The sequence below is a fragment of the Rhinatrema bivittatum genome, chromosome 14 (assembly GCF_901001135.1).
Source record: "Rhinatrema bivittatum chromosome 14, aRhiBiv1.1, whole genome shotgun sequence".
Classification (NCBI taxonomy): domain Eukaryota; kingdom Metazoa; phylum Chordata; class Amphibia; order Gymnophiona; family Rhinatrematidae; genus Rhinatrema; species Rhinatrema bivittatum.
Window position 1 is genome coordinate 24,902,559 of NC_042628.1, and position 12,176 is coordinate 24,914,734.

General features: G+C 43.8%; 1 protein-coding gene across 14 annotated transcripts in view; it reads right to left on the reverse strand.

The window, feature by feature from the left end:
- CLEC16A (C-type lectin domain containing 16A) overlaps window positions 1-12,176 on the reverse strand; it is a 231,073-nt gene that overhangs the window by 158,563 nt on the left and 60,334 nt on the right. For 10 of the 14 annotated variants that reach the window (XM_029576845.1, XM_029576843.1, XM_029576837.1 and 7 more), the window contains one exon: window positions 44-272. In XM_029576845.1, coding sequence (XP_029432705.1) covers window positions 44-272 — 229 coding nt within the window. The remainder of the gene's footprint in view (window positions 1-43; window positions 273-12,176) is intronic. The other 4 variants (XM_029576846.1, XM_029576842.1, XM_029576841.1 and 1 more) reach the window with 1 other exon arrangement.

A 12,176-nucleotide genomic window follows, 5' to 3' on the forward strand; every position in this document is an offset into this window, starting at 1 on the left:
TTATGAAGGTCATTTGCTTTTTTTTTGTATTCCGTGCACTCACCTTCAGTCTCCCCACTTGTCTTGATGCTTTTTGAACCACCCTCTGTACCTTTAGCCTTATCTGGATCTTCCTGGGGATCCTCGGGTGCCTTCTCTTCTTCTTCCTCTTCTCCTACATTTTTATAGTTTGGTCTCTTTTGAACTCTTTTCTTTCCTTTCTGTTTGTTAATCTCGAGAGACCTCTCTAGTGACTCAGTAGGTTTTATGAAGCATCTAATACTTGATTTTGCCTGTAAAAATTGGATAAAACAAAAGATATATTTTGGTCAGTTACAGAACCACTATGATCTGTTTTGTAGTGCTTCGTTCCAGGAAATCATTTTGCCACTTCAGGTATACGTCCAAGGTACAATTAGAAAAAAAATCTGAACGATTGCAAAGGTTGGCCTGAATGCACAAGGACTGGAAATACAACCCCAGGTGCCAGGTTACCCACAGGCCTAAAGTTTAGCACCTGCTGCCGTGAAGGAGCCACATTCAAAAATTAAATGGAATATACCAAGTTCAAGAAGCTGCTAGCAATGGTGGTTTTACACATTTGGATAATTTAGTAATAAATGGGATTTACAAATTCATTTCACAAGAGAGTGAACCTCAGGGAGCTACGGTTCTTTATCCAGCTAAATGCTGACTTTAGAATATTTTAGCCAGATAACAGATGGTCATTCTGGGCAGCGTTAGGTTAACCGGATAAGTTATCCAACTAAGTCTGATATTCAAGGGGAGGGGCAAGAGAGTACGAGGGGGAAGTGTTTTTCTCTTAGTGTTTATCCAACACACACCTATTTATTCTGTGGATGTTTTACTGGGGTTGGTGGGTTAAAACCTAAAATTAGAAGCCCTGGTTATATTCTTGGAAAGTGAAGGATACTTTCCAGGAGGAGGTGCTACGGATGGAGACAGTGCAGAGGAGTCAGAAGATGTCGTACTAAAAGCTGGAAAAGGGATAAAAGCCTGTCACAGTGAAAAGTGAAGGAAGGCAAGTTTTAGAGCGAATGGAAGAGAAGGCACAATAGCAGCACCGAGAGGAAGGCAAGGACTGCAACCCGGAGATCCAAATGAACTCATATGAAGGACTGTGGGAGGACACTAGGTAAAGGGCTCAGTGGGTGGTTGTAATATTTGGGGTAACACTGAGAGGGGGAGAGGATGACCCTACAAACACTACCCAGAGTTTAACTGGCGAGAGGCCAGGTTTTTTTTTTCCAGGATAAGTAGAGATACTCCTGCCAACGGATTTGAGTGGAGGGGGAGGGTATGCAAAGGAGTGACCTACAACCCCTCTGTAACTTGTGTGGGACCAGGCATCTATCCTAGTCCATCTTAACAACCATAGAGAGAGAGAGAGAGAGAGAGAGAGAGCTCTGTGGGTGGGACCCTGCTGTGTAGAGATAAGAATGTGGGCCAAGTTAGGAACAGACAGGCCCCACATCTCGAGGAGAAAGCAGAAAGCAGCTCATGAAGTGAAGCTGTGAATAACACTGCTAGAAGTAAGCAGGTTACATGTTCTGAATGCTGGTTACTCCTGGGGGAATTCTGCTACTGCGTAGTGCAGAATTTGCACAGAATTCCCCTCCTGTGCAGAATTTCCATTTTCTGCGCAAAGATTTGGAGCAGGCCCCGGTGCGCCATGAGCAAACTCCATCCTTCTTACAGCAAACAAAGAGTAGGCCCTGGTGTGCCGCATCACAGTGAAAGGGAGAAGGCCCTGGCGTGCTGCATTGTGGCAAAGAGGGAGAAGACCCCGGCGTGTCATGTGTGGAGCTCACCCCGCTCGCAGCGAAGATGGAGTGCAATTCCCCGTGTGCCACATCCTGCTCACGGCAAAGATGAAGCAGGCCCAGTGAGAGCGAGTCTGTGTATAGAGGTCGTTTGTGTGAGAGACTGCGAGACTGTGTGTAGAGGTGTGTGTGTGTGTGTTAGAGAGAGCATGAGTGAGTGTGTGTATGTGTGCTAGAGAGAGGGAGTCTATGTGAGGAGACTGTGAAGGAATATGTTTGTGTGGAAGAGATTGGGAGCTGGTGTGTGTGAAAAAGGGAGAGTGTGGATGTGAGAAAGTGAGGGTGCTTGTTTGTGAGAGAAGGAGCCTATGAAGGGATGTGTGTGTGTGCGTGAAAGAGAGAGCGAGGGAGCCTGTGTGAAGGGATGCGTAGTGTGTGAGAGAGAGAGAGAGCTTGTGTGAAGGAGGAGTGTGTGTGAGAGAGGGAGTCAATGTGCAGGGATGTGAGAGAGAGAGAGAGTTATGTAGCCTGTGTGAGGGTGTATGCATGAGAGAGAGAGAAGGACCTGTATGAGGAAGGTATGTATGTGCATGAAAGAGAGGGAGCCTGAGCGTGTGAGAGAAAGGGACAGTAGGAGCCTGTGTGAGGGGCAGTACTGAGAGAGGAGTCAAACTCTGGGAGTGGAGATAGAGTGGAAGGGGGTGAGATAGTGGAAGATGGAGGAGTTGGGGGGCCTGAGAAGGCAAAGTGAAAGGCAACTTGACTAGCATGGACTTTCCAAATCCTTCAACTGTTCCTTATTTGTAATTAGCCTTGTTTTTGTTTTGTTACTATTCTATCTAGTTCAATTGTAAAGCACAGTTGCTAGTCGTTATGTTAATTGTAAACCGATGTGCTGTTACTAAACGAATGTCGATATATAAAAGCTGCAAATAAATAAACAAACTGGCCAGGGCAGCAGGGAGAGAGGATGGAAGGGACACTCTTACAGTGAACTTCTAGGGAAATTGTGCTCAAAATATTTAAAACTCTACATCTTTAAGTAATAACTTTTTTCTGTATTACATTTAAATTAATTACTTAAAGACTGTCATGTATATTATGTTATTTTGACCAATATAAAGTAAGCGAAATTTTGCAGAATTTTCCATTTTTTTTTTGCGAAGAATTCCCCAAGGAGTTATAATAAAAGTGGAAATGTTTAAGAAAGAAGGCTGGAGTCGGTGTGACACATGAAGTTCACTCAGGTTTCCCTGACATACACTGGGTCTCTTGAGGCATTTTTGAGGAGGAGCGGGGCAGAGTTGACATAGTATGTGACTTTTTTTTATTATTATTATTTACAAAAGACCATGAATAACTTTCTGCGTTAGGGTGAATCAAGCCTTGAAAGAGCCAATTTCTTCCCCTCAGTTCACTAACTGCATCCGTAGAGTCTCCTTGGTTGTGCCCTTCTGGGTATTTCTTCCATTGGTCACAAGGGCCAAGTTTTAAGCAGCCTGGTCTGACAATAACCCTAGTGAATTACATTTAAGACTGGATAAAATACTGTGATAACTACAATATTTAAGAAGCTTAGGCCTGGATTTTCTCTCTTCGCACCGGTTTGTGAATCCCGGCGCTAATGGAGGGGCGGGCCTGCGAAAGCCAGCAGCGATCGCAGCACCACGGTGCTATCGCTGCTGGCTTTCGCACCCAATAGAGCCATCGTAAAAGGTGGCGCTATTGGGCGCGCTACTGGCGGCGATAAGGGGCCTCACCTTTTCGCCGTCAGCGAAGTTTCCGCGGCACATGCCCCGATGCCGCCCCCGACTCCTCCCCTTGCGGTGCTGGCGCCGCCCCGATCTAGGTATCGCATGTGAAAAGTCCCTTTTCGCGTGCGATAGGGTTAGAAAATAACCCCCTTAGTTTACAACAGGAAGTCAGACCTAATTTGTTTTGTTTGGTTTTCTTTTTTTTACAGAAAGTTGTTTGAACAAATCAAGGTGTCCCAGGTACTATTCCTAGAAGATAAAAAGATGCAGGCAAACTGAAGATTATCAGAAAAGTATTTTCTGTTGTCATTACTACCAGATCAAGTAGGAGAACTCTCTCACACATTAGGAGAATTAGAAAATGGAGGGGGGGTCTGGCAAAACATTGCCCTAATTTATTTTACTCCTAAAATTGGATAAGTGGGACAATATGTATCAACTATTTTCTGATTTCTGATTGCTCCAGCAAAAGAAAGGGGTTAACACTCTATTCCCATAAAGAACATGGCTATATTTCTGGAAGCGGGAAATTACTAATGATGCATCACTGAATAAAATATTACTAACTCAGAATCCTTTGAAATATAGTTATGGAAAAAATGCTTTTGAAAACGTACCACATCCATTATAAAAATAACTAAGTACATATGTATATAATATGCCACTGTTATACAATACTTTTTCACACTAGCATGCTCTAAACTGCCTTCATTTGTGGATTAGCAGAAGTGGGATAAAGCACTAATCAAGCTCAGTAAATTCATGACGACAGAACTTCTTGATAAAATATGTTGCATCGAGAGAGATCTCAGAATATATACGGCCAAGGCCAATTAAGCTTATTTTGCAGGTACTGAACATGGCTTGCAAAATCCGATGCTTTTTGCTAGGCAGGATGTATTGATTTAAATCACCAAAAGAAGACCATTATTTAACTCAGTGATTTAAATCTGGTTTCCTACCAATACTTCACATATTTCTTAAACAATAGTACAAAACTGATCACAAAAAAAAAACTGTGAATTTACAACTCAAAGTATTTTACAATATTTAGGAGGGTAAAATTGCTCCCCGCTCCCTCCCCCTTCCGTCAGGGCTGTGCTGGTCTGCCCCAGGAGAAGAAAAAAAGTGGGATCCAGGAGGCTGTGGCTTCTCCACCTCCCGCTGCTCATTGGGTCATTCTGCCAGGCAGAGGAGCCAATCGGCACCGGGAAGCTGCAGAGCCAAAGATGCTTCCCTGCAGCTCCTACCTCCACAGTGACCCTAGTGCCTGCCTGGGATCAGCTTTTTGATATACTGACAACAGCAGAAGAAAAAGAGGCAGGGCCCAGAAATTCAGGAGTCTCTCTCTTAGAGATCCAATTGGGTCTCTAAAACTGAAAGCTCCAGGTCAAACCTGGAGAGCTCCCGGGTATGATGATAGATTCTAAACCTAGTTAACTAAATCAAATAAGCCATATGGATTGGCTAAGTCACAAGTGGGTAAACTATGACCCACAGGCCAAAGCCATTTCTAACCCGCTCATATCAAAGTACATGATGCTGAGTGGCTATCTTTCTTCTGGCCTCAGGTGACCTCTTAAGTGTTGGACCATGATGTGCCGCCTCCTCCTCCTCCTCCTCAATGCCCCTCTGCAATTCCTATCTGTCACGCCATTCAGGATTGCGTAGTGCAGAATTTGCACAGAATTCCCCTCCTACGCAGAATTTCCATTTTCTGCACAAAAAGTTGGAGCAGGCCCCGGTGCACCGTGAGCCAGTATTCTCTTCAAAAGCAATTGTGGACAGCCTAGCAAAAAACTTGATTAAAAACAGATAACCAGAACTGTACTCAACCAACCATAAACACTGAACTCACATAAGAATCTAGGTACCCCAAGCTAGGGACTGGATGAATCCCTTGGGACTATTGACACACTCATGAGGCAGCCGAGAGCAGGAAGCAGAGTCCATCTGTCTACACTAAGGAAAACAAAATTATCAGGTAAGAAATTTCTCCATTTCCTAGTGTGCAGACAGATGGAATCAGGATCCGTGGGTTTTACCAAAGCTACTCCCCAACAGGGTGGGAGGCTGCCCGCAGTCCAGTCAACACCACATGTATAAAGGCTGCATCCTCCCGACAATAAAACCTGGAAAAAGTGCGTAAGGAGGACCATGTCACAGCTCGGCAGATATCGACGGGAGACAACAGACTAACCTCCGCCCATGAAACTACCTGAGCCCTAGTGGAATGAGCCCTAACCTGAGTAAGCAACGGCTTTCCAGCATTCACATACGCGACCGTGACAACCTCCTTAATCCAATGAGCTATGGAAGCCCGTGAAGCCAGAGTGCCCTGCTTACTCCTGCCATGGTGATCCATCTTCCGAAAAGACCCAGATATCGCATGACCAGATGCTTAATATCCAAGGAGCGCAAAAGGCGAAACTCCTCTGCATCCCCGACCTTATCTAGGGATAGAAAGGAGATGGAATGATTCAAATGAAAGTCCGAGACTACCTTGGGCAAGAAGGATGGAACAGTACGCAGCTGTAACGTCCCCAGAGTCACAGGACATCCCCAGAGGCAAGACAAGGCCTGCAGCTCAGACATCTGATGTGCAGAACATATAGCCACCAGGAACAAAGTCAATAACCTTAAGGAAAGGCTCCACAATGGTTGGAACGTAGGGCCTGCCAAAAGGTCCAGCACCAAACTAAGACTCAACAGTGGAACCGGTAACCCCAAGGGAGGCTCAAGATGCTTCACTCCCTTCAAAAAACGGGCAACATCAGGATGAGGCGACAAGAAACACCATTCACCAGGCCTCTGTAACAGGCAAGAGCCACAACCTGCACCTTCAGGGAATTAAGGGCCAAGCCTTTATTCAATCCATCCTGCAAAAATCCAGAATGAGGGATCTTAACTGAACGAGGAAGAAAACCCCGCTCCCCACACCAGGCCTCAAAAACTCTCCAAATCCGCACATAAGTCAAGGAAGTGGAGAACTTGTGAGCACGGAGCAAAGTGGTTATCACCACAGAGGAATAACCACGCTTTAACAAGCAAGCCCTCTCAAGGGCCAAACCATAAGACAGAATCTAATGGGATCCTCGTGAAGGACTGGTCCCTGCTGTAGCAGATCCTTGTGTTAGGTGGAAGACGAAGGGAGGCCTCTACCAGGAGCCTTCGCAAATCTGCATACCACAGACGCCTAATCCAGTCCAACGCCACCAGGAATAGTGGCCCCCTATGGCCTTCAATCTTGTGAATTATCCTGCCCACCAAGGGCCACGGAGGAAAGGCATAAGGCAATCTGTCTTCCGGCCAGACCTAAACGAGAGCGTCTGTTCCCAGGGACCATGGATCTCTCCTGTGACTGTAGAATCGAGGAACCTTTAAATTTCGAGAAGTCGCCAGCAGGTCTAGGAACAGAAGGCCCGAGTGATCCACAATCAGCTGAAATGTCTTGGCTGACAACACCCACTCTCCTGGGTCCAGGCTCTCCCAGCTGAGAAAGCCCGCTCTTACGTTGTTTTTTTCCTGCAATGTGAGAGGCAGAGATCATCTGTAGATGACCTTCTGTCCATTCCATCACCTGGTCTATTTCCTGTGACAGGTGCTGGCTCTTAGTTTCTCCCTGGCAATTGATATAGGCCACCATTGTCGTATCGTCAGACATCACGTGAACTGCTTGATTCCACAGCCATATAGACCGGGCCTCTAGGCGATTGATGTTCCAGCGGGATTCTTTGGCATTCCAGCGCCATTAATTCCAGACAGCGAGACCCCCCCCAACCTTGGAGACTCGCATCTGCCGTGAGTACCAACCAGGCTGAAGAGGACAAGGGAACTCCCTTTCTCAGACGATCCTCCTGCAACCACCACCGGAGGCCAGATTGTTTTTCATAAGAATATTAGTAACTGTCCATATCACGACAACACAAAGATGGGATCATGCATCTCTTACCAGTCTCCAAGAATACAAGACAAGCTGTGGAAACGTCAGACCTGGAGCATACAATTTTCCTTCGCCTTGTAACACAAAAATGTGATCTTTTTGCTATTTGTCAACGGAGAATATGAAACTAGGTTAAATGTGGATGCATTAAGGTTTTGCTTTGCCAAAAATAAAAATCAACAGAACTCCTGCATGCAGCCACGCCGGAAGAAGACAGCCATGCACATCATTTTAGGTCTCAACACCGTATGTGAACACTAACTTTACAGTGAGTAAACTCAAAGATTTATAGCTATTAAAAAAAGCTGATAAGCCGTGATGAGCAATAGAAATAAACAAATCCATAATTGAGCCAGTTCACTCTCATGGTCAGTCACCAAGCTTTTCAGATGACTGCAGTGCACTGTAGGAGCACAAACATTTGAGAACACAACATAATTGTATTTAAAACAGTCACACTTTGGTTTAACTTCCTTCCGTTTTGGTGAGAAGTCTACAGTTGCTTCCTGCGTGTGTTATGCCTTGATCATACCTGTCTTAGGCTTGACAGGTTTATTAACCTACTTTCCCCTTCCCGTAATGAGAAAGAATTACTGGTATCACTTTGTTTTACCAGCAAATATCGCACATGAAACAAAAAATTGCAAACACCTTTCTTAAAAAAAGATATACCAAGTAGCAGTGAACAGAAAAGGGCTCTACATAAGACAGAAATATGTACCAAATAGTTTTTCTTAACTGTTATGCACAGATATTCAAATTAAAATTCTGTGCAAAAGAATTCAAACACAGTTCACTTTTAAGTTTTAGGAAGGTACTAACTTAGCTCCCCCAAAGTCAGCTAGGCTGAGATGGATGTACAGCACTAAAATACTGAACTACACACCATCCAAACAGAAATTAAAAAAAAAAAAAAATTCACAGCTCACATAAACATTATTTTCATTGTAAATTCAAGGTTTGGAGCTGAGCACCAGGTCCTAGATGTTCTCCGAGCTTTTATTAACACGTAAAGGGAGCCATCTCGGGAGCAAACAGCTTTCTTATAGGTCCTTGAGTAGCTGTGATGAGTGAAGGGATCAAATGATTTTCTTGGCGTGCATCAAGCCCCATTTCACATCTACTGCCAAGCTGAAGCATGCATGGTACCCTAATCTAAATTGGTTTTTAACACCAGAAATTTCCAGGAATTTACCTTGAAACCCTTCAGTCTCAGACTAAAAAGAGTTAGAGAAGCAGCTTCAGGAGCTGAACAGCAGCTTTGTCAAGGATGTTCCTTTGACTCCATCACACGGGAGGACCCCCACACTCTCCTGTCACTCCCATATATGCATGAGGAAGCAGTCCATGGCGGTGAACCAAATATGCTCTTCCTCGCATTCTTCTGTTTGTAGCTTCTCCCGGCACTGCATGTGGTGCTACAGGGCCACAGAAAAGCGTGTGGGTGGATGCTGGTCAACCCAAAGTCCCTGCCCCATCAAGTCACACGTGGAAAGAAAAAAGCCCGCTCAATTAATTGGCACTGCTAGACGCCAGGTAACTGAGCTTTGTGAATGAGAGCCTGATGATGGGGCTCTTACTCTACATGCTTTTTAGCATCTAGCTTTTAGAAAATATAGACGGATAACATGTTCCCCCCCCCCCCCCCCCCCGAAAGAAATGGGAGACACTATTCGTGTTTACAGATAAAATATCATTTTAGGACGTACAAACTAATTATTCAATCTCAAACCAAATACACAACCTTAAGACACCCATTGCAGGTTCCTTCAAAATATCATTACAGATAAAACAAGAACTCGTGGAAATCTGAGGTGCAGGTTGCCGAAGTACTTTTCGCTCGGCATCGCTATGCCCTATTACAGCTGCACATTTCAAGTGTGTCAGTGTACAAAGCGTTCGTCATGTTATGGGAAGTGGTCTGCTCTGTGGTCAGAACACTGTGCTATAAGTCATGAGAATGTTCAACAGAATTCTAATCCATGCTTTGTCATTTATCATCTCTCTTAACAAATAACTATCTAACCTAATTCCAATTTACTGAATTGTAATTAGTGATGTCACTGTTCCTTCTTCCTTGAAGGAGGAGTCCTGTATTCTGGACACTAACAATGAGTTAACAAACTTCTGTATGAACTGGAAGCTGGGGGAGCATTAATAAAAAAAAAATCAAGATCCTGAATCTAGTTGTTAAATTTTATATTTATTAGTATTTTACAAACCATACGGAATCAACCATGCCTAGTGGTTACAGCAGTAGGCTGAGAACCAGGGTTCAAATCTTGTTTCGCCCACTGATATTCCTTGTGACCTTGGGCAAGTCAGTTCACGCTCCACTGCCTCAAGTACCAACACAGACTGCGAGCCCTGTGGGGTAGGGAACTACCTATTGTACCTGAATTCTAGGTCTCTGAGCTAGACTGACTTTGTCTTGAAACAAGTACCATGTACTGACACGTGAAGGATTCTGGGTTTGGATCTCAGATCAGGTGTTCCATCTTACAGGCTGGCTGGGGTTACTACAGAGGCAGCATTCACTGCTCCTGGAGAGAGGGAGGCTCCACCATTACTCAAGGGTGACACCTAGTGGTCAGATTAGGGTTCACATTAGCTGGCAGGGCTTTGAGAGAGAGAGAGAGAGAGAGATGTAAATACAAGGGGAAAACCTTGAGTAGTTGTGAACCTAAGATCAGATTTGGAGGTTCAAAAGGATAAAGTACCATGCTGAAGTCCCATGACAAAGCAAATGGCCAATGGAAGTCTTCAACTGTGCCAACAAATTTAAAAATTCAACCAAGGTTACTGGTTCATCAAGATAAAATGGAGAGTCCTGGGGCCTAGTACCACTTGTTTAAAATATATTAAATATATATATATATATATATATATATATATATATATATATATATATATATATATATATATATATATATATATATTAAGAAAAACATATGCAAAGAGCAGAAAAGGAAAGAAGATGACAAAATCCCAAAATCACATTAAAATATCTCTGTAGACAGAACGAAGAAGCGTGTCTGATCAAGTCCACAGATAGAAAGGACTGAAGTGGCCCTCTGCGGTGGCAGCATGACGAAAAGTCCCTTGCAAGTCTAGCCTTCTCAGCTTTTCTACAGCTTGCTACAATGCGCTCTATATCAGCATTCTAGATGACATCGCCTGCTTCTGTGGCCAATTCATCCTGCTTTCTACAGAGAAAGGTACATATCTTCTAAACAACTCCGTCTCATTTATCGACGGAATCCTTGGAAAGTTCAACATTTTCATGATTTATACCTACGGAAACACTACTTGTTATTTATTGATGTATTTCCTTGTTAAAGATGATGTGGCTTTATCAACTGCAGTCTTGAAGTGTGGAGACATTATCTACCTTTCTAATCAAAGACTGACTAAGAGAAGCATAAGCAACTAACTATTCTTTGAAGTTTAACGCAGACATCTTCATAGTATTTAAAACAATAAAAAGCTTCCTTTTTTATATCTATAACTGCTGCAGTATAACTTTCTCAGGCACATCAGAGATCTATAGCAGAGAGCGGACAGGACAAGTTTGGTAGAATGGACACTTGAAGAGAAAAAACCACTGCCGCAACTGACAGTGATTGCAAGGTGGATTTATGTGCTTTAAATCAGAACTACCATCTCTTGAACCTTGGTCCTGGCATGGGGTAAATCTGCAAAATGATAATGAACGTCCTCTCACACACCACTCTTTCGCAACCATGCAAGCTGCTGAGCTCCTATGGACACAGCCGAAGTCCTTGCCACAGTAACAAACACTTCATAAGCAAAACCAATGACGTGCTTCTCACATTCCTCCATGTCCTCCTCTGCTTAGCATCTGTCAAATCCATCAAAGGCTTTAGCATGCAGTTGTGCGCATGCTGAAATATGTAGAGCTGAGGAGCCACAATCCAGGCACTCAGCATGAACATTTTTTACCAAGCACCTCCAACACTTTTGGGTCCTTCTCAGGAGGCATGTTGGAGCAGTCACGGGAGTGCTTAGAATGTTTCAATGTTGACTCCAGCACTAACAAATAGTGTGGCAGATGCATGTCCTCAAAACCAGGCGAAACTTGGACCCTGTATTTTAGATCCAGTCTCTGGGGCACCAGCAGGCACAATGTCTATATCTGCCACATCTTCATCTGGAGACCCTTAAACAGCTGGTGAACTGGGATAGACATGAAGTCCACTGGAGGTCGATAGAATTAATATGTTCTTGGGATTTTTTTTTTTTTTACTGACACCGATAGCATCTTTGCCAGCTTATCCACATTCTCTAGAGAAGGAACTCCTGTGCATGCTCAGTAAAGTCTTTACTGAATTCTGAGAGCTGGGTTTGTCTCATCACCATCAGATGACATCACTCACGTGATGCTCATCGATAGAGAATCCAGCTTTAGAGATATGTAGAGATAAGAAATATTAAACAAATAAAAACTAGAGAGGCTTTTTTGTAAAGTTTGTTTTAGTGTTTGTTTTATGATTTTACTGTTTAAATTATTGCTGTTTTGTTATTTTACAATTCTGATGTACTCAGCACTGGACATAGCTTGGAAGTTGTGGAATATAAGAAGTATTGGTAGAGCCAAGGAATCTGCAATTCCGACAGAAATCACCACCAAGGAATTCAGCTTCTAAAGGGAATTCTGGAGAGGTGACCTGGGGCCCTGAATGCAGCTATTTAGGA